Source organism: Sus scrofa, chromosome 11 (genome assembly GCF_000003025.6).
Source record: "Sus scrofa isolate TJ Tabasco breed Duroc chromosome 11, Sscrofa11.1, whole genome shotgun sequence".
Taxonomy (NCBI): Eukaryota; Metazoa; Chordata; class Mammalia; order Artiodactyla; family Suidae; genus Sus; species Sus scrofa.
This window is the reverse complement of record NC_010453.5, coordinates 509,456-532,285: the sequence shown is the minus strand read 5'-3', so window position 1 is coordinate 532,285 and position 22,830 is coordinate 509,456. Positions and strand designations below refer to the sequence as shown.

General features: G+C 39.6%; 1 protein-coding gene across 6 annotated transcripts in view; it reads left to right on the top strand.

Moving 5' to 3' along the window:
* Positions 1 to 22,830, top strand: part of PSPC1 (paraspeckle component 1) — a 95,081-nt gene that overhangs the window by 39,805 nt on the left and 32,446 nt on the right. Inside the window, exons 7-8 of one of the 6 annotated variants that reach the window (XM_021065418.1) lie at positions 18,988 to 19,045; positions 22,622 to 22,791. The exons of the other annotated variants lie outside the window; for them this stretch is intronic. Coding sequence (XP_020921077.1) covers positions 18,988 to 19,045; positions 22,622 to 22,791 — 228 coding nt within the window. The remainder of the gene's footprint in view (positions 1 to 18,987; positions 19,046 to 22,621; positions 22,792 to 22,830) is intronic. 6 annotated transcript variants of the gene reach the window in all.

Here is a 22,830-nt window from a genome sequence, read left to right as displayed (position 1 = left end):
ATATTTTGAAAACTAGTGTTTCTCTCTTAAATTATAGTCATGATGTAAACCACATGTGATGTATTGCTTAGAGAAACTGTATGTCATTCCTTTGAGGATTTGGAAATGCTTCCTGGTCCTTTTGTGTGTCTGAACATTTCTTTTACTAAAACTCTTGCTTATGATAAAGTTGGTAGTATTAGCTTTCTTAATGTTTTTCTGGCATAGACTTTACACTCTTGGACCAGATGTATAGCTAGTTGAAATGAGGTCATGTACGAAATCATTTAGGGACCAGTGTGAAATGGTTAAGTGAGATATATTCTCCTGTTAAACTTGATTAAGTTGGTGATATCATAAGCTTGATTGCCATCACTTCACAGTCTTTATTTTTTAGTACATTCAGTGTCATTATATATAGGTGTAATTAAGGACTGATAGATTTCTTTAAAGTGTAGTTGATTTACATTGTTGTGCCAATTTCTGCTCTACAGCAGAGTGACTCAGTCATACACATATGTATACATTTTTTATGCTGATTTTCCTTCCTGGTCTGTCCCAGGAGACTGGATATAGTTCCCTATGCTCTACAGTAGGGCCTCGTTGTTTATCCATTCGAAATGTAGTAGTTTGTATTTACTAACCCCAAACTCTCAGTCCATCTCACTCTCCCTCAGAGCCCAGATAGTTTTAACTCAACTTTTCTATTCTAAAACTATTTGGAAATGTTGCCGCAATTTAAAATCGAAAGGAGTTCCCGTCCTGACCAGCAGAAAGGAATCCAACTGGGAATCATGAGGTCGCAGGTTTAGTCCTTTAGTCCCTGGCCTTGCTCAGTGGGTTAAGGATCTGGTGTTGCCGTGAGCTGTGGTGTAGGTCACAGACAGCTCAGATCCCATATTGCTGTGGCTCTGGCGTAGGCTGGCAGCTGTAGCTCCAACTTAACCCCTAGCTTGGGAACCTCCATATGCCACGGGTGTGGCCCTAAAAAAGCACAAAACGCAAAATATAATTGAAATACTTTGAATTCTTATTTTAATTTAAAAACACTTGCATGTTTCAAATTCATTTTAATCGTGGTTAGATGTTATAGATAGCCAGTGAAATTTGAGAATAAATAAGTTAGATATTCAGAAATAGAGCAGATATATTAGCCTTTCAACAAAGGTGATTTATGGTTTCACAGCATTATGCTCTTAGAAAACTTAGACAATTGAATATTTTAAGATAATTTTAAGCAATTACTTAAAGTGTCTGTTGCATATTTGAAGCATCATAATGATTTGGCTAGACCAGAGGTCTGCCAGCCATAGCCTGGACCCAGTATCCATTTTCATGCTGCTCTTAATCACAGAACTAAGAATTGTGTTTACATGTTGTTGACTGATAAGGGAGACCCCCCACCCCCCCAAAAAAAAACAAACTTCTGTTAAACAGACTCCGTGATCCACAAAGCCTAAAATAGTTACACCTTGGCTCTTTAACAGAAAAAGCTTGCTGAACCCTGGGCTAGATTGTAGTTGCTAATTTTTTTTTATTATTATTTTTTTAATATTCACGTTAGGCCGCAAAGTTACTCACCTCTTAGTTTTCTGAAAAGAAATTGTATTTAAAATTTCATATATCAATGGAATTAAATATCCAGGTGAAATAGTCTGTGTTCTATTTTTAGATTTTTTTGAAGTTTGAAATTATGAATAGGCATGTTTGTCATTTTCCTGTCAGTTTTATTTGGTTGAAATTATGAATAGGCATGTTTGTCATTTTCCTGTCAGTTTTATTTGGTTTCTAGCTTCATAATGCTTGTTAATGTAAAATAATTAAGCAATAATGAAATATTAACAAAAGCTTTTCACTGGTCTTGACTACTTTGTGTTAATAGAAAAAATATTGAGGACATTGTTGCCTCAGTTATTCTTTACTTTGAAAATTGTCTTTGAGAAAAATTGTTAAACAATTTTAATGTTTGTTTTTGTTTTTAAAAGCTTTGAAATTAGGCTCTCTTGTGTGCTTCTCTTTTTTCACTGTTCAATTTAAAGGGAGGAAGCAAATGGTAAGTGTTTAGCTTGCCTCATCAGTAAAAGTCATGTAGGTTTTCTTGGTTTGTTTTAAAGTATCACCTCTCATTTTTTTCTCATACTTCTATTAGGTGTATCCCAACATAACTAGTAGTGTCAGCTCGGAAGTATAAAATAAATACTGATTTTATGTTGAATAATAATTTTTTTATTGTAGCAAAAGGGAAAACATATCTGCTCAAGGTTTTAGGGGGTTTTTTGTTAGCTTTTGGCTTTGTCATAATATTATGATACACATGTGAATATATTTTTAGGAGCTTCAAGGACACGTCAGCTCTTCGTCAAGGATATGTTTCATACCTTTTTTCTCCTTAGAGGAAGTTAAACTTTTTTTCTTTTTTTAATGGCCGCTCTTGCAGCATATGGAAATTCCCTGGGCCAGAGATTGAATCTGAGCCACAGCTGCAACACTGTAAACCCAGTGTGCTGGTTCGGGAATTGAACCTCTACAGCGACTTGAACCACTGCAGTCGGATTCTTAACCCACCGTGCCGCAGTGGGAACTCCGGAAGTCATGCTCTTTGGTAACAGCTCCATGACTAAAGCCGAAACAGGTTGTTTTCCACTCCTGGAGCATAACATATTTTTGACTTGTAACAATGTATGTATATATTTTATGCTGTGCTTTAATTATGTTTAGGTTTATTTTTATCATAGTGTGGACTAGCGTATCTGAACCACTTTCTAGTTAGTATTTACGAGGTTGAAATTTTCTATGTAACTCAGTGTTTCCACTTTTGAACACATTACAGAGGTTATTCTCTTAACCATAAGAATTTGTGACCCTGTTTTTATGATTGTCCTGTTCTTTTGTTCCTATTAGGTTCTTAGACTTACTGTAAATTAAGTAGTCTATACATTTAAGTAGTGCTGTGTACCATTTTATGTATGGACACGGTGTTTCATTGGAATAAAGGGATATTTTAATTAGAATATTTTTAAAATGTAAACTTGGCTTTCTCAGAAGAATGATAATATAAAAATATCTAAATGTATTCTTGCTTGAGTAGTTTATCATGTAGTTATAAAATAATTTCATTTTGGAAAATTGGGGCAGTGCTTACTTTGTGTGCCACTTTGTTTTAAAACCTAAGTTTCTCTTTCTGGCTTGGTAAATATTAATATTTGGTTTTTAGCGAAGAAAAGAGTAGCTCTTTAAGTCTAGTTCAAGATATATATACGAATTGATATGTAAGAATTTTTATTCCCATTTGAGTAGGTGGGCAGAGCCCTGGAGAATTGAACACGTGTGTAAAACTCTGAAGGTAGGAGTTACCGTCATGGCTCAGTGGTTAATGAATCTGACTAGGAACCATGAGGTCACAGGTTCAATCCCTGTCCCTGCTCAGTGGGTTAAGGATCCCGAGTTGCAGTGAGCTGTGGTGTAGGTCACAGACGCGGCTCGGATCTGGCTTTGCTGTGGTGTAGGCCAGTGGCTACAGCTCCAATTCGACCCCTAGCCTGGGAACCTCCGTATGCCACGAGTGCGGCCCTAGAAAAGACAAGAAGACCAAAAAAACCCCTGAAGGTGCATGTTTATCACATTCTAATAAGTAAGGCAATCATCTGTTTGTTTGTCAGAGGTGCTCTGTTGTAAACCCCCCCCCCCAGGCTTAGTAAACAGTGAGGCTAAAAGCATTGAGGAAATGCAGCCAGGTCAGTGGTACCTCTCCGTGGTTGTCTTTCAGTAGCGCATAGTGAACCCTCAGGGAGCTTTTAAAAGATCTGGGTTATCAGGTCTCCATCCTACAAATTGACTCATTTTGTGATCCTAGTAGATTCTGCCATCGATCAAAGTTTTAGTTAAATCCAGTAGTTTTCAACCTTTGTAGCACATCTGTGGAATTTAAAAAAGATACAGTCCATTGGGTCTGGATTGGAGCCACGGGATCTGCATTTTAAAATGCTCTTCAGGAGTTCCCGTCAAGGCGCAGTGGTTAATGAATCTGAAGGAACCATGAGGTTGCGGGTTCGATCCCTGGCCCTGCTCAGTGGGTTAAGGATCCAGTGTTGCTGTGAGCTGTGGTGTAGGTTGCAGACACAGCTCGGATCTGGTGCTCCTGTGGCTGTGGTGGAGGCCGGCAGCTACAGCTCTGATTAGACCCTTAGCCTGGGAACCTCCATGTGCCGCAGGTGCGGCCCTAGAAAAGAAAAAAAAAAAAGCTCTTTAGCTTGTTTATTTTCATTAGCAAAGATAGAAAAGCACTGGCCATATGTTGTAATTAGACTTGTAGTTGAAATTTTTATGGGACTTGGAGAGTTGGAAGTTAGCTTTTTGGCCATTCCCACATGGGAGACAGGAGTTACACAATTAATACACAGTGCTTTTGGGGATTTTGACATGGCAGCTTCCAGTTGGACTTTTCATCCTTCTGTGGGGTGGTATCCTCTCAAGTGATATGCTGATTTTTAGTGTTGTAAATAGTTCATCTAGACTGGAGTTTGACAGACAAGGTTAAGCCAGGCCAAATCTGAGCACTGCTTGTTTTTAAACAGTTTTGTTGGAACACAGCTGTATCTATATTTTGTTGATGGCAGCTTTGCCACAAAATGGCCTTGTTGACCAGTTGTGACGTGATTCTGAGGCTATATCAGGACCAACTGGCCAGCAGAGATGGAGAGCTACTGCCAGAGAGCTCCTAGCTTGCCCTTTCCCGGGATGGCTTGCCGACTGCTCATCTGGGGCCATTCTGAGATTTGGGAATCTCTAAAAGGTGGTTCGTATGAACCAAACTGAGAGGAGTTCGTGAATTAAGGTGTAATTTTATTATTTTGTATATTCTTTTTCAGTGTTTTTAGAAGGCTTATTGAGCAGAGCACCTCACATCCTAGAGCCTTGGTTCTTTTTTTTGAAGAATCCAAATTAGTGTTCAGAAGGTGCCATGGTAGTCAAGGCAGTAAATCAGAGCGCAGGCTGTTGGAAGGGCTGATAAGATGTCCCTGCCCACTGCTTGGGTCTCAGAGCTGTCACGGCTTTTTGGCTTTAGTCAGTCGAGACAGAAAGCATTGTTTTTTGAGAACGCACCTGTTTTGACTGTGATAGCTGTATTTGCCTCTTGATTTTATGCCCATCTCTTAGACAAAACTAAGACCAGAAACTCTGGCCAGTGACAACATCTCATTAATAGGTGCTGCAGAGAGAATTGACCCTAGTTGTTGCTCACTAGTGAGTGTGTACAAGTGCGTTTTCTGAAGTGGTTGGTGAGTTTTGAGAGAAGTTGCCGTGTTTTTGACTTTGATAAGGCTGTCGCATCTCCTTAGAATTTAGCTCTCAGGAGATTTGGTTGTACTGCAGCAGCAGGGTATTTTGGAAGGCTAGATAAACACTTGTTGCATTTGAACAATGGGCATATTTCATGAGGAGTTTTTATAGCCTCTTCTTCATCCTGTGGAAAAACTGAAGCTTTATTCGCTGGGTTTGGTGTCAGGTTTAGATGTGACCTGCTGGGAAGGTCACACCTGTGCAGTGGCCTCCCAGAAAATGCTCTCGTTGTGACCAGTTTTTTTATGTTTTTATTATTTATTCACTAATTATTTTTTACGATGACCCAGCAACTTTTCTGAGCATTTGGGAATGGTACATAATTGGAACTTAGAGTTTTGTCATCTGATGAAAAGATAAATGTTTTTAAAGTTAACATATACTCTTGGAAATTATCTTTGGGCTTTTGATATTTGGGGTATTTGGGTTGAAGATAATAATCAATTTTAACCAGCGGTTGAAATCTTGGATCACTTCTCAGAAGGATTATTTAATAATTTTAATAATGTCCAATTATTTGTAGGGAAAACCTTAAAGTTTTCATCAAAACTAGGACAAATGAGTATGAGTACATGTAAAATTACTTCTCTTACAGCAGGTGTAAATAGGCTGTCCAGGCAAAGCAGGATGCGCGGTCACCTCCATCGCGTCGTGTCTGAGGATGGTCAGTCTCGTTTTCCCTTCCGTTGTCTCATAACAACCCAGATGGGCGTGGTTACTACGTCCTCTATGTCCCTTTCACGTTGCATCAGAGGACACTTGGTTGGACTTAACTATTTCTGTGTCATATTAGATGACTCCGTGTCATTTTTGGCCCTACATTCCATTAGCGTTTCAGAGAGGCTCGTGTCCAGGAAGATTTCCATGTCGCTTTTTCCCTCCTGGAGACGGTGGGTACTCTGTGCATACCCAACCTGCTTGGATTACTCACCCCACCTAAGATGCTACGTCCTTTTGAGTTTGATCCTTTTTAGTACTTACATTACCTTATAACTGTCACCTTACATTGTTTATCCATATTGAGCGCTGGAGTCTTTTGTTTTTTTTGTTTTTGTTTTATCTTTTTGCTATTTCTTTGGGCTGCTCCCACGGCATGTGGAGGTTCCCAGGATAGGGGTCACATTGGAGCTGTAGCCACTGGCCTACACCAGGGCCACAGCAACGCGGGATCCGAGCCGCATCTGCAACCTACACCACAGCTCACGGCAACGCTGGATCGTTAACCCACTGAGCAAGAGCAGGGACCGAACGTGCAACCTCATGGTTCCTAGTCGGGTTCGTTAACCACTGCGCCACAACGGGAACTCCCGAGTGCTGGAGTCTTTTGAGGTCAGGAATCTCATATTTGTTATATGTAGTTACTTAGATGTCAACTGGGAGAATTAAATAGTTTCTTGATGTCTCAATTTTTAAATGACAGCCTAAAGTTCAATCGTGTGGTTTTTAGTGTTCTCGATGCCACACCAAATCTGAGCGCTTATTGTATACTCAGATGCTCCCCATTAGTAGTTTTGAAACATAGATGGGTTTGAGACACAACTCCTGCTGTGTTTTTGTAGACGTCAAAATGGAATCACATAATGGAGAGTAGATTTTGAAGAATAGTAAATAACTATTTTTTCTGCTAGGCTTTCAGCACATACAGCTTTTTACTATGTGGATTGCACGTAAATATTGCTCCAAGACTGTTAGATTTGCAGGAAACCTGGAGGTTCCAATATAGTGAAAAAATTCTGTTTCCCGTTTTTTCTGTGTTCTTGTGAACTTGGTAGAGAATACAGAGGGTCAGATCTTTGAGGATTTTAGAGAATTTTAGGTACAGAGGGACCCATAATGGGGCTGGTTAATAAGAGACACAGCTAAAAAGTTCTGAGAGTTTAGAGGAAACTCTTACTATTGAGTGAGTGAGAGGCTCAACACTTTTGTGAGGCTATTTTGGGTATATTTTAAAAACTGATACAGTCGACTTATTTTGCTGTGTTGTAGGAATACTTCAGGTCTTTTCATTTGAAATGGTAAGTTCTTCTAATCTTACTTAGTTCAGAATGGTAAGATCTTTTAGCTAATTTTTACTTTTTTAGGTGAGTTGGAGAAGAGTTGAGTCAGCTTTGGGGAATATGAGTGTTGAACTAAAGTGAAGTTTTTTTTTAAATGTCCACTGCATGCAATGCAAATAGTAGGAATTTTGTTCATTTATTACATAGTTTTTGAGTTAATAACAAAAAAATTCTGGAAAGACATAAAAACTGTTACTTCGGTTTGTGATGTAGAGCCCCTTCCAGGAGTTGTCTTACAAGATGATTGTGTAAAAAAGATTTTAGGCCATTTAGTATCCATTACCTTCTGTACTTGTATTGAGACCATGAAACTCTGTAGTACCCCCTGAAGTGTCAGAATTTTCTACCAAATCAAACTAGATAAATGATACTATCACTATCTGTGTGTGATGATTAACTACTAGTGTTAGGGAGCAGAAGACCCGGTTTGGAAAATGAGCATGTTCGGCTGGGGAAACGCATTTACTTCTGTTTCAGATGTCAAGTAATGGCGAGAATGTGGGTAAGTTTGCCTCATTTTCGTAGGATGTTTTCCACTATATTGTGCCCCACTTTGCAAATCCTGTCTTTTCTGGTCATGAGTTTACCATGATTCACAGATACAGCTTTTTTTTGGTCTTTTTTTTTTTTTTTTTTTTTAAGGACTTCACACACGACACATGGAAGTTCCCAGGCTAGGGGTTAAATCAGAGCTTCAGCTGCCAGCCTACATATACCACAGCAGCTCAGCAGGTGAAGGCAGCGCCGGATCCTTAACCCACTGAAAGGCGTGGAATCAAACCCTTGTCCTCATGGGTATTAGTTGCGTTCGTTACTATAGAGCCACAACGGTAACTCCACCTCAGTTTGACATATTACTGCTTTTTCTAAGTTCTGCTTTAAACACTTGAAATGCTTGTTGAGTACTTTCTCTTATAATTATGAATTTTTTGTAACTTTTTGAATTGTATTTAGTTACCATTTTAACATGTTACATGTTGCTTTGGGTTATCTACTTTAAAAGAGTACGTAATTTTTCAACATTTCAAAGCTTCTGGTGGACTATCAAAGTAACTTGTTTAAATGTTTAGTGTCACAAACAGAAAAGACACTCTCTTCTGTTAAACACTTAATGTACCTCGTTCTTAATACATTTGAATACATACACTGTGTTGCTTTCTTCTGTTGGTGGGACCAGTTTGGCTTTGCTTTTTGTGCAGCTTATATTGCTGTTTTGTTTCATCTTTCATATCTTGATTTTACCAATTATGACAACTGTTTTGATTTTGATATGTAAAAATACTGGGTAAGAGGTTATAGGTAAAGAAATGCAAGCCAGTCCCCAGAATTAATGTGCTTTGGTAAAAAAAAATTAAAATTATTATGTCTGGGAGTTTCTGCCGTGGCACAGTGGGTTAAGGATCTGAGCGCGTTGGATCAGGTCACTGCAGAGATGTGAGTTTGATCCCTGGCCAAACTCACCGTGGCGCTGTGGGTTAAAACGTCCAGTGTTCCGCAGCCGTGGAGTAGGTTGTAGCTGCGACTTGGATTCAATCCCTGGCCTGGGAACGTGGAAATACTATGAGGGTGACGATTAAAAAGAAAGGGTTGTGTCTTTGTTGTAGTTGGTATGTTTATTACTGATGTCTTTAAAAATTTGGGATAGGGAGGTCCCGTTATTACTCAGCAGTAATGAACCCAGCTAGTATCCATGAAGACTCAGGTTTGATCCCAGTATCTCTGGCGTTGCTGAGAGCTGTGGTCCAGACGTGCCTTGGATCTGGTGGTGCTGCGGCTGTGGCGTGGGGTGGCAGCTGTAGCTCCGATTCGACCCCTAGTCTGGGAACTTGAATATGCTCTAGGTGCGGCCCTTGAAAGTTTGGGATACTAAATTTGAAGAATAGTGAAATACTGCTATTTAATTTCAGTTGTTTTTTGTTTGTTTTGCTTTTTAGGGCCGCACTCGAGGCATATAGGAGTTCCCAGGCTAGGGTTCGAATCAGAGCTATAGCTGCTGTCCTATGCCACAGTCACAGCAGTGTGGGATCCGAACTGTGTCTGCGACCTACACCACAGCTCACAGCAGCACTGGGTCCTTAACCTGCTGAGCGAGGCCAGGGTTTGAAGCCACATCCTCATGGATCCTAGTAGGGATCGTTAGGGATCTCCCTAATTTGTTTTTAAAAGCAGCTTTTCAGAGGGATTTTGCCATGACGGTTGACAAGGATAATCTTGAAAATTTAATATACCCTCAGGTATATAGATTAGAAATAAAATTCTCAGCTCAGTGTAAATTTGTCTAAAAAGTTAATTTGTTTAAAATATTTTCTTCAGTCTCTTGATGCATGTTGGATTACATGTAGTTACATTTAATCTTCAATTAGCCACCATGTGTATTAAAAAGTAGCAATTGATTTTGCTACACAAGCAGTTGAATTTGACAGTGACCTCAAAACAGTCTGTTTTACAAAGTTGCCTGAATCAGGCTTTAAAAATTCACTTTGGCAAGTTCCTGCTGTGGTGCATTAGGGTTAATGATCCAGCTTATCTTTGTGGAGGCTGATTCAATCCCAGCAGTGGCTTATGAATCTGGCTGGTGTTACTACAGCTGTGCTGTAGGTCCCAGCTCCAGTTCAGATTCAGTTTCTGACCTAGGAGCTTCCGTATGCCACAGGTGTGGCCAAAAAAGAAAAAAAAATTGAGTGGAATTGTAGTTTATGAGGCACTTGCATTTAGGTTTTTTTGTTCTTTGTTTTTTTGTCTTTGGAGGGCTGCATCTCCGGCATATGGAGGTTCCCAGGCTAGGGGTGGAATCAGAGCTGTGGCAGCCAGCCACAGCCACAGCCACGCCAGATCCAAGCCGAGTCTGCAACCTACACCACAGCTCTCGGCAATGCCGGATCCTTAACCCACTGAGCAAGGCCTGGGATCAAACCTGCGTCTCATGGATGCTAGTCAGATTCGTTTCCACTGCGCCACAACGGTTCATGAATGTAGAAAGCTAAGAATAAGTCCCCCTGTGTGTATTTACGGTTCCTTTAATAAGTAGCAAATGGTTATTATTTCATTACTAAAACTTATGGTAAGATGCAATTTATTGTTCAAAAAGAAACTGTATTTAGAGTAGTTTGGGGTTCATAGCACAGTTGAGTGGGCGGTACACAGATTTCCCACGTTCGTCCTTTACCCACGTACACGTGGACTCCCTGCCCTTAGATCCCTGCAGCACGGAGGGTCGCTTTGTTCTTGTGGGTGAACTTGCACTGACACGCTCTCTTGATCACGTGTTCATAGTTTACATTCCGTGGCCTCCCAGCCCGGGAATCCTATGTGAGAGTCCTGAACGCTCCACCTTCCGCCCCTTGTTGCCATCCCGGGCGGTCACCGATTCTTTTCTTGTCTCCAGTTGGAGCCATCCTGTGTGAGCCTCTTTTGGCTTTTAGTAATAATCACTTAGTACGATTCCTCCTGTTATGTTTTCTATATGGCTCAGCGCTCCTTTCTTCTGGACGCTGTCGATAAGCAAGTCTGTCTGTCACCTGCTGAAGGATGTCTTAGTTGGCACTTGTGAAGAAAGCTATTGTCAGTATCCTTGTGGAGGTTTTTGTGGGGATATGCATTTTCAACTCCTTTGGGTAACAGCAAGTGTATGATTGACTGCTGGAGCCTATGGTAAGAGTACATAAGTTTGGAGTTCTCGTCGTGGCGCAGTGGTTAACAAATCCGACTAGGAACCATGAGGTTGCGGGTTCGGTCCCTGGCCTTGCTCAGTGGGTCAAGGATCCGGCTTGGCCGTGAGCTGTGGTGTAGGTTGCAGACGTGGCTCAGATCCCGTGTTGCTGTGGCTCTGGCGTAGGCCGGGGGCTATAGCTCCAATTATAGACCCCTAGCCTGGGAACCTCCATAAGCCGCGGGAGCGGCTCAAGAAAAGGCAAAAAAACCGGAGGGGGGTAAAAAAAAGAGTATGTATGTTTAGTTTTGTAAGAAACTCTTAAATTGTCTTGCAAAGTGGACCTCCCTTTTTGCTTTTCCAACAGCAATGAATGGAAATTCCTGTTTCTTCACATCCTTACCAGCATTTAGTGTTGTCACTGTTTAGGGTTGTGGGTGTTGTAATCAATAGGTTTGTTGCGGTATCTCATCTTAACTTGCAGGTCCCTAATGATACATGATGTACAGTTCACTTTTGGGGTCATAAAGCTGAGAAACATTCCTCTGTCCTCATTGGTACAGGTATTGGGGGTGCATGTTTTCAGATTGAAGGGAAAAAACACTATGTTGTATGTTTTAAAGATCATGTCATGTTACTTAAAACGTTCCCCCCCATCCATATGGCCATGTATGTCTTGGAAAATACTCTTGTTTATTGCTTGAATTAAGAATGTCTTCTATGCATTCTCTGTGGGTTATGTTGCGAAGTTTGCATTGTATTATTTGAGCTCTGTTCATAGGAACATGTCTTACTTCCCTTTTTAGATTATTAGAAGATTACTTTCTTGATGCTTATTACTTTTTAATAACCTGATACTTTTTAAATGAGCAATTTGTTGGCATAGTGGCCTTTTTTGTAATTTTTTTCTTTATACCTATTTTAAAAAATATTTCATGTCATTATTTTTGTTGCATTTGTCTAAATAAGTTTGTTACTTAGTATTTCTAAATGCTAACAATTTTGTTTAATTTCTCTGATGAACGTGTAAGTTTTTTTATGGCTGCACTGTCACTGTATGAACCCTCACCTCTGCGTTCACCCTGGGCGCTGCAGTTGGATTCTTTACTCCCTGTGCCACGATGGCAGCTACTCCAGTGAAAGTCGGACTAGCTATCTAATAGTCTCTTATTCTTTTATATAAACTAGTAATGTTCCTTTTAGTGAAGGAAAAGATCGATTTCCACATGCTAGAGGTAATTTTATGTTGGGATTTGTAGCATTATCTTTGGAAAGAGGTGGAACCTAAGTGGCATATGTAGTCCTTGTACATTCCATGAAAGTTTCTTTAGAGACATACACGAAAGCGTTTGATGAATTGGAGAATGATTGCGGCTGAACTGTTGACTCCGATAAGAATTTGGATTGGTGAAAATACTGTCGTCGATTGCAGAATATTTCCTGTTAAATTGTTTAGTCAGATTGTCCATCGTTATTTAGTTTACTGTTTCCTAAGCCTTAGGCATTCTGTTATACATTATTTTCGTCTAATATTTGCATCTTTTAGTTCCTGTAAATTAGATTGCCTTAAAAAAAAAACAACCCTCAATTATCTTCAGAATCAGAGATGCTATCCTAAGTATTAAGGGAAAAAGTCAGTATTCTCTATAAAAAAAAAGTTCTTCATCTGGGGGTACACTTGTACATTAGTACAAGTTTTCTTCTGCTTTATATTTTCATGAAGAGGTAGTGACTGGGACTTGAAAACAGTGGTTGTCAAACATTTTGGATTCCAGTCCTTTTTTAAAGCTGCTAAAAATTAACAAGTTCTCATCGTGGCTTGTCACAGAAACGAATCTGACTTGTCACGAAACGGATGCAGGTTCGATCCCTGGCCTAGCTCAGTGGGTTAAGGATCCAGCATTGCCATGAGCTGTGGTGTAGGTCACAGACATGGCTTGGATCTGGCATTGCTGTGGCTGTGGCGTAGGCTGGCGGCTGCAGCTCCAACTTGACCCCTAGTCTGGGAACCTCCATATTCTATGAGTGTGGCACTAAAAAGATTAAAATAATAATAAATAAAAGTTATTGAAGCCTCCAAAGAGCTTTTGTTTAGGTTATATTTCAATTTACCATATTAGAAATTAAAAGAGATTTAAAAGAACATGGGTTATAGTAGGAAGACTGGACTTTTTTTTAACATTGTGTTGCAAATTAATGTTCAGCTTTGTATAGCAGGAAGAGTGGTGGTGGTGTACTGTTTTGTGAATTTATTTGATGTTTGTAGAAAATGGTTGGCTTCCCATATTTGCTTTTGCATTCCATATACTGCAGAATGTATTTTTGGTAAAAGTACATGAAGAAAATCTGGTTTCACACAGATAAGTAATTATTAAATGGAGACAAGTATATATATTTTAACTTTACCAGATAATTGTGAATATTCTTATTTGATAATTGAGAAGCAGTCGTTCCTTAAAAGTGCTCATTTGCATTAGAGTCCATTGGTCTGCCTTGGTCTTTGAATGGGTCTTTTACCCATGCATGTGTTTGTAATGTTTTGTACCAAAGAGAAAAATACTGATCCATTGAGTTATGCAAATAAGTCTTCCAAATATTAAAGTAGTTTGTAAAACAAAATTTAAAAAGAAATCACATTTCTTACTATCAGCCACTCATCTCATCTGCTTGTAATACAAGTCAGTACTTGGTTCGTCTGTTAAATGTAAATACTTGCTCCAGGAAAAAGTGTTTTATTCTGCTTATAACCCAATTGCAGGCATGGCTTTTCTTGAAATACCAACTCGACTTCAGCATACGGAAGTAATTTTTTATATATGTGTGTGTCTATCTTTTGTTGCATAGAATGATAAAAAGATGTGTACTGAAGGATGGTGCTGTGTGATCACGGTAGACATAGCCTAACTGTGATTGTATCGTAATGCAAAGAACACCGTGGTCGCTGGGAAACATGGACTGTAAGTGCCTTGATTTGGGTTAAGATATCAGGATTCTCGCCCACTGTTGCTCTTGCACCATCCCCGAGAATGCCTGGAGTGAAGGTCCCAAAATAGACCAGTGTTAGAACTGTGTCTCATTCCAGTGACCATGAGACTTGAAGTAGTGTTGAGTTTGTGCGTGTGTTGGATGCATCTTGGGGACTTTGAGCACTGCAGGAACCACACCTTGAGAACTTCTGTACTAATGGGATCCTGCTTTTATTTTTTTTATGGCCACACTTGTGGCTTATGGAAGTTCCTGGTCAAGGGATCTAATCAGAGTTGCAGCTGCAGTCTACACAGCCACAGCAACGCAGGATCCAAGCCGCATCTCTGACCTACGCTGGATACTTAACCGACTGAGCAAGGCCTGGAATTGAACCTGAATCCTGATGGACACTATGTTAGCTTCCTAGCCCTCTGATATGATGTGTGGTTCTAGAATCAGTCATACTTTACTTTCTTTTTTGGTCAACTGTGAATTTATATTTTAGTGACCAGATTTCGGGAATGCCTATGGATAATCCTTTTATCAGAGGGCATACCTTATAAATATAATATGGTAAGAATTCATGAGAAGCTTTTCCTTTTGTTAGTCCTTATTGGAATTCTTTTTTTTTTTTTTTTTTTTGCTTTTTAGGGCCACACCTGTGGCATACGGAGGTTGCCAGACTAGGGGTCAGATTGAAGCGACAGCTGCCAGCCTACATCAGAGCTCACGGTGACGCCGGATCCTTAACCCACTAAGCAAGGCCAGGGATCAGTCCCACAACCTCATGGTTCCTAGTTGGATTCGTTTCTGCTGTGCCGCAATGGGAACGCCCTTATGGGAATTCTTAAAAAATGAAAGTGCCCTGTGAAATAGGAAATTTACGCAGTCTGATTTTGACAGTTTTGAGGTCAGCTCAGCTACTTACCATGTGTGTGACCCTGAGTAAGTTACTGAGCAGCCCTGCGCCTCAGTTTTATGATCTTTCCATGTGACAACTAATAGTGGACTTTACTTCATAGGGTTTCTGAGGATATATAAAATGAATGAAAACACTTTTCGTCATAACTTTATGACTTTATATTGCAATGCAGATTTTTTTTTTTTTTTTTTTTTTGGCTTTTTAGGCCACACTTGTGGCATATAGAAGTTCCCCGGCTAGGGGTTGAACTGAAGCTGTAACTGCAGGCCTGCGCCCCAGCCATAGCAGCTCCAGATCTGAGCCACGCCTGTGACCTACACCACAGCTCACAGCAGCGTCCGATCCTTGACCCACTGAGCAAGGCCAGGGATCAAGCCCGTGTCCTCGTGAGTACTAGTTGGGTTCATTACCAGTGAGCCATGGCAGCACTCCTTGCAGTGCAGTCTTTGGAGATTTGTTTACATGTAAGTTGTTGCATGTCAGACCACGGTGATTTTGGCATTCCCACTGTGGTGCCGAGGGTTAAGGATCCCAGTTTGTCTGTGCAGTGGCATGGGTCAGCGCTGAGGTGTGGGTTTGATCCTCATCCCAGCACAGTTGGTTAAGGATCCGGTGTAGCCTTAGCTCTGTCTTTGAGCTGATCCCTGGCCTGAGCAATTCCATTTGCCTTGGGTACAGCCAAAACAAGAAAACCCTCCAAACATCATACTAATTTCTTTAATAAAAGTAATTATGTATCCTTAAAATTTGTTTTGTAAAAAATCACATCTTAGGTGTAAGTTCTAACTTGAAGTACACTAGAAGAGTTTGTAGCGGTGAGGGCCTTGTGTAATGGTTTTGAAGTGGAGGCGCCTTCTTCAGGTGGTTCTCCGTTGGTAGAGTGAGATGTCTTAGAGTGACACGGACTGTCTTAATTGTTGATAACTGCTACTCATACATATTGTTGCTGCTCTCTCCCTTTATTTTTTTTAAACTTTTTTTTATTACTCAAATGAATTTATCACATCTGTAGTTGTATAATGATCATAACAATCCAGTTTCACAGGTGCTTTCTACCTGTTAGAAGTAAGTAGCAGTAGATTTATAGGAAGTTAACTTCATGACATGATTGAGTAGCTGAAATTTTTTCGCTCATTCTAAAATTTTTGTTGTTGTTGTTGTTGTTGCTATTTCTTGGGCCGCTCCCGCGGCATATGGAGGTTCCCAGGCTAGGGGTTGAATCGGAGCTGTAGCCACCGGCCTACGCCAGAGCCACAGCAACGCGGGATCCGAGCCGCGTCTGCAACCTACACCACAGCTCACGGCAACGCCGGATCGTTAACCCACTGAGCAAGGGCAGGGACCGAACCCACAACCTCATGGTTCCTAGTCGAATTCGTTAACCACTGCGCCACGACGGGAACTCCCTAAAATTTTTTTAAAGGGATCTGGCATCTAATTATACTATCTCTTAATCTTAAGTATATAACACTGTAAAATAGTACTCAGCAATTTTCTTTAAGGAAATGTCAGCATTAAAAAATAAATTGCGTGTATGCATGTTTAATGGAATATGCTATAATACACAGCATGAATTGTTATTTTAACCTGGTGGTCTGCTGCATTAGGATGGATTATTTTAAGACATTCTGATTATCTTGTTTAAAGAAAAGTATTTTAGAACTGGAAGTAGTTTATAATAGAACATCAAAAAGGGAATGTCTTGGCCATTGTTGATCTCTTCAGTATGTTAATATACTTCCCACAGAATTTTCTTAAAGAGGGAGATAGAATAGTAGAATAAATTGATATCTACTTAATTTTGTGAATAATAAAGCTATGTATTATTTCAGAAAGTGACAGTAAAGCTGAAATTATAAAGAGATAGTAGAAAAGGTTTTGCTCTCTCTCGTACCACCAATCGTAGGCATCCAGCTAAGGTGTTGGTGTGTAGAAGGGGGATTTGAACACTGAGGTCTCAGACAGTGAGACTGTAATAATCAGCCTCTGATAGGGATTGGTTTCTTTTTGTTTGTTTTTTTTGTTTGTTTGTCTTTTGTCTTATTAGGGCCGAACTCGCGGCATATGGAAGTTACCAGGCTAGGGGTTTAATCGGAGCTGTTGCTGCCAGCCTACACCACAGCCGCAGTAACGCAGGATCCGAGCTGCATCTTCCACCTGCACCACAGCTCACGGCAACGCAGGATCCTCAACCCACTGAGCAAGGCCAGGGATCGAACCTGCAACCTCATGGTTCCTAGTCGGATTCGTTTCTGCTGCGCCATGTCGGAAACGCCATGATTGAAGTTGCATTCCTAGGCTGTCATCTTTAAGGCAAATCAAAAGTAAAAACATAGGCGTTCGTACTGTGGTGTAGTTCATTACTCCTCCAGCACATGTCTGTGGCGTTGCCAGGTTGATCCCTGGCTCGGAGCAGTGGGTTAAGGATCTAGAGTTGCTGCGGCTGTGCTGTAGGTCTCAACAGTTATCTGCTATAAATGATGTGCTAACAGTTACCTGCTATAAATAATATGAGGACAGTTTTCTTTTTTCTGAGAGTCCACACTTAGCAGTAGCTTCTAGTGAAGAGGAAATGACAGAATTATTGATAGTAGTGCTTAGTGTGATTCTAGAAGAGTAGTTTTCCTATAATTATAAATCTATATGATTTCATCGTTAGGTGTATAAAATAGTCCTAAGTTTTTGCTGGTCAATAATGATATCCATTAATATTTAGTGTTTTATGATGAGACATTTATTTTTAGGAAAGTTAAAGTAGCTTTGAGAAAGATTTTGTATTTGCATTTTCTCTATAACAAAAAACGTTTCTTCATGGAGCTTTGTAAATGGTGTTTTCTTGTACCTTAGCTTTGTTAAGGATTAACTTTTGAGTTTGTTGTGGTTTTGCCTTAGTGACATTAATCCATAATAGTCTTTTATTTCTTTCATTTCTAGGTTTCTAGGTACTTTTCACCAGTATTTTAAAATCAACTCATTTTAATAAAACTGCCTTTAAAGTAGAAAGTATGTGCTTTCTTTAGATTTAGGTATTGCTATTTTTGTCTGTTTTTATGATTGCTCCATTTAACACTGTAATAGTGCAAATTTATCTTGATTAATTTCACCTAGAGGTTTCATTTAAGTTAAATCTCTGTAACTTTCGTGGTAAATTAAGTTTTAGGAAGTAGTTCCTGTATTGAAACTTAAAATGTTCTGTTCACTTGTATGGCCTTCTTTGTCATGGTTAACCTCGAGAGCATTTTGTTTCAGACCTTGCTGGCAGCCTAATAACACTTTTATTTAGGTTTCCAAGTAAAATCCTTGTTGAAGTAAAGGAAGCAATATTATGTCAAGCTTTCAATATTTGCTTTCATGTGGTGGAGGCTTTTACGGTACATCTGTATGTCCTGGGTGAAATAATGCTTGAGTATTTGAATAAAAATGCAAAAATGATACATTAATATTTCAAAAATGACAATTGTCTATAACCTTATTTTTAGCTTTGTGGCCCAGAGCTGTTTGTGTTTCATGTGTGATATATTTGAATATGAAAGTGGTAACAGTCATTTCTGTTTTAAGACTTTAGAGACCTGGGAGGGAAAAACAGTTGGTTCTGGTGGTTATTATTAACTAGAGTTTTCATCTCTTAGAATCTAGGCATGTGTCTATGATAGGTTGGAAGAAGAGCATTAAAAAAAATATTCTGTACCCGTGTTGCTGTGGCCCTGGTGTAGGCCGGTGGCTACAGCTGCAATTAGACCCCTAGCCTGGGAACTTCCATATGCCGCAGGAGCGGCCCTAGAAAAGGCAAAAAGACAAAAATAAATAAATAAATAAATAAGGTAATTAATTAAAATATTCTGTAATCTTATATATGCCTCATTGATAATCTAGCAGTATAAATTGAGACTTCTAAGCTCTTTATTCTTGGATACTGAAGTTTCTTTTCCATGTTCTTATTAATTAAATGATGTTAGAAATTAATTTGTGATGGAACGTGATGTCCCAATTTATTCTTTTCTTTTTGATTTTAGATGGGAGGTGTAATGTCCTAAGATCGATAGGTTGACTGTGACAACTATGTTTACTTACAGAGAGAACAGGAAATGAGAATGGGTGATATGGGTCCCCGTGGAGCAATAAACATGGGAGGTAGGGATTTGAAACAAAGGCTTCTGTAACTTGTCGTTTTCCAGGGAACTGTACTTGCTCTTTGTGGTATCTCCATATCAGTTATAAACTAAGATTTGGAAACAACGTTTGTAAATGTTGAAATCTCTTGTGTTTACTAAATTGAGGGGGAAAAGACCCCAGTATGTTAAAAATAGATGCTTACAAAGAATATTTTCAAGTCTAACAGGTGGATTTAATAGTTTTAATGAAAGAAACCTGTAACCAGGTTTTGATAAACTGAAACTTTGAGTCATCGCATGGTGTAATAAAGTTATGTCGCATTTTAAAAGTCAAATTTCATGCAAATTGGCTTTTTTACCTAGGAAATTTGAAAGTTTCTGAGTTGCAGTGTTTTCAGACAGAATATTTTATAAATTTCTATTTTAAGATAAGTTTTTGTGTAACTTTGAAGCTATTTATCTTCATTTTACTGAATGTCTAACTTGCTTTGCCTGCAGTGTTGTGTGCAGAGATGCACTGTTGGGACTCATCTGTCACTTGTTCAGTCAGCGAATGTGTGTGACATGTTCAGGCTAATGCATATCTTTAGAGGTGGTGGGAAGGTTTTAGGAAGTGCCTGTATTAGCATCTTTAGTGTTCATTACTTACAGGTTGTCAGGGCAGCAATAGCAAGTAAATAAGCCAAGTGAAAAATAAGTGCATGGTATTTTCACAGGTCTCATTAAATTTGAACTGTCACACGTTTGAAAATTAGATAAATAATTATATATTAATTTTGTATTGTCCCACAGAAGCTAAGGTTAAAATATTTACTTAATTCATTTTTGCATATTGTAAAGATTATATTACCCGACCATCCCAATTTTCATACCATGTATTCCCACTGAGGAAATCCATACTGTACCTAGAATGTGTACACAGTCTGTGTTATAAGAAATCTGAGGAGTTCCCATCATGGCGCAGTGGTTAACAAATCCGACTAGGAACCATGAGGTTGCGGGTTCGATCCCTGGCCTTGCTCAGTGGGTTGAGGATCCAGCATTGCCGTGAGCTGTGGTGTAGGTTGCAGACGTGGCTCGGATCCCGCGTAGCTGTGGCTGTGGTGTAGGCCGGCGGCTACAGCTCTAATTCAACCCATAGCCTGGGAACCTCCATATGCTGCGGAAGCGGCCCAAGAAATGGCAAAATGACAAAAAAAAAAGAAAGAAAAAAAGAAATCTGAAGGCAGCTAATGTGGGGGTGGGACATTTTCCACAGTCACCCGCCCCACCTCATGCCTGTCAGATCCTCAGATCCTTTAACACAGTTGCTGTTCACTTGGTCAGTTTCTTAGCACCAAGGAGTAGTTACTGAGCAGCTCTGTACACAGAGGAATTACAGAACATAGCCCTTAACCCAGAGAACTTCATTGAGAAGTTAGTCAAATGGATCTGTGGAGAGAGAGGACCAGGAGTCCTTGAGGAGTCCCCCGGTAAGAGGCCCAGTGGACTGTGCGTAGGTACAAGTGGCTCAGCATTTACGCCGTCACCGTAAGTGTGTGGTGTTGTGTGATATACTCTAGGTGGTTGTAGGGCTTTTAGGTGTGAAGTTAAGGATTGTAGGGAGTTTGAAATGCCATTTATAGCTATTAGATTGTCATTAACATTCGAGCCAATTTTGAAATACTTCTCATGCTTCAGAGACCATAAACACATTGTTTCTACTTGATGAGCAACTTCGTCAGAAGAAATAGGAGAACATGGCTTTCGGTTCCTTCTGTAGTGAGCAATTTCAGATAATTAAAAATTTCAGTGGCATTTTATTTATGGCAGAGGCGTGTTTACATTCGAGCTCTTACTTAGCTCCCCTGACACATCCTCCTTAATTTTTTCCTTTTTCCTTTATTCGATGTGAGCCTTTATTCTGGTGGAAGTTGTGGATGCCTAGGGCTTTGAGTCGTCCTCATGCAGTTGACTGTCGCTGTGAAAGTACTAATCGTCATATCCGTTAGGGTGCATGGACGCCACGGGCAGCAGGCTTTCTGCTGTCGTACCATGTAAATCAAATGGGACATAGATTGTACAACTGCTTCTCAGGGGATCAGCCAGTTCTAACATTTCTCGGGTCTTCAAATTTAGCGAATGCACAGCCATGGGGTGGAAGGTTTAATCTTAGTAAAAATACATTTTTTCAAATTGATAGTTTTAAATATTTTTCACTTATTTTATTATACCCATACATACATTGTTATATTCATATCTTTCAAGTTAGATGCAACAGTTGTGTTTTATTAAAACGAGGAAAAAAAAACCCTAAGCCTCCATCTATACTTTTGGGGGAAAGTTGAGCTAAGATTCTTAAGAACCTGGATCCTGTCTCCACCCTTCCTCATTTCTGCTGTGGGAGCTGTTCTGAAAGTCTCGTAGAACTTGTTATTTATTCTATCCTAGGGAGATAGGAATGTTCGTAGATGCTTATCATCAAGAACATTGGGGAATTAGGGAGTGACTTCCTCAAGCAGAAGTGGTGGGGATGCTGGGTTTGAGGCCAGGGCCTGCAGGGTGCAAGCCAGCTTCCTCTCAGCTGCTCCCTGGACTCAGCCCCACGTGGAGTTGAGCTACATCAGACATGGCGTAGAGCTGGGGTGAGTGAAAATGTCAGCTCCCTTCCAGTGTGCTTCTGAGAAATGAGATCTGAGTGTCATAAAATTGACCTAGGCAGGGAAATGCTGCAGGAAAACGCTTAGGTAGACTCAGTCTTGGTTATAAATATTTAATGAGTGTGAGTAGTTTAAAAATCAAAAAAAGCTCAAAGAGAATACCCAAAGATCTTCCATTTGACGTCATTATAAATATAGTGTCATAACTTAAACCATATTGCAGTTAACATGAGGCAGGCAGATAGCTTTTGGTGAAAAAAAAAAAATGAAATGTTCTCTTGTTTTCATTTCCACAATTTCAGCATGTTGAAATGTTTAGATGGTTGTATTAATATTTATTCTGTATTTGATTGCAATTGCTTTTAGAAATAAGTTTTGCCATGATGAGTCATTTCAATTTTTTTTTTTTTTTGGTTAGATTGTATTTTGCTATATAAGGTTAAAAAAGAATACCTCTTTTATAATTTTGGGAGATGTTTCAGTAACTATATAAAAGTCAAGAATTTACTTACAGTGAACCGTATACATTTATTGGAGGAAGCAGTTTCTCCCTTCAATTTAATACAATTTCCATGCTAGTATTTTCAGTCATGACTATAGGAAAATTAAGTGGTCTCCTAAGTGTTAACCCTTAGCAGTTAATTTAAACTAGTAGAGAGTAGTTAGCACTTGTAAGGAAGAATTTGGTTGAAAAGCAGAGTACTTTAAAAGAGAACTCTTAAGTTTTTACAGTCTCAGATGTGCTAAAATAATTGATAGTTGTCTCATTTGTTTTTGTACATTTATTGAGCAAATATATAGTACTCTATACAGAAGAGATAGTTAAGTGTCCATTCTCAAGGAAGTGAAATGATTGTGATAATAGTCTTGCTATGTGGATTGTTTAAGTACTGTTAAATTTTTAATGTTTACTCACCTAAGCTAGGACAGCTCTAAGTATAGATTGTTTTGCGTAGATGCGTTTAGCCCAGCACCTGCTGGTAACCAAGGTCCTCCTCCAATGATGGGTATGAATATGAACAACAGAGGAACTATACCTGGCCCGCCAATGGGTCCTGGTCCTGCCATGGGGCCAGAAGGAGCTGCAAATATGGGAACTCCAATGATGCCAGATAATGGAGCAGTGGTAATGTATCATCAACGTTATTGTGATTATATTCAGTAA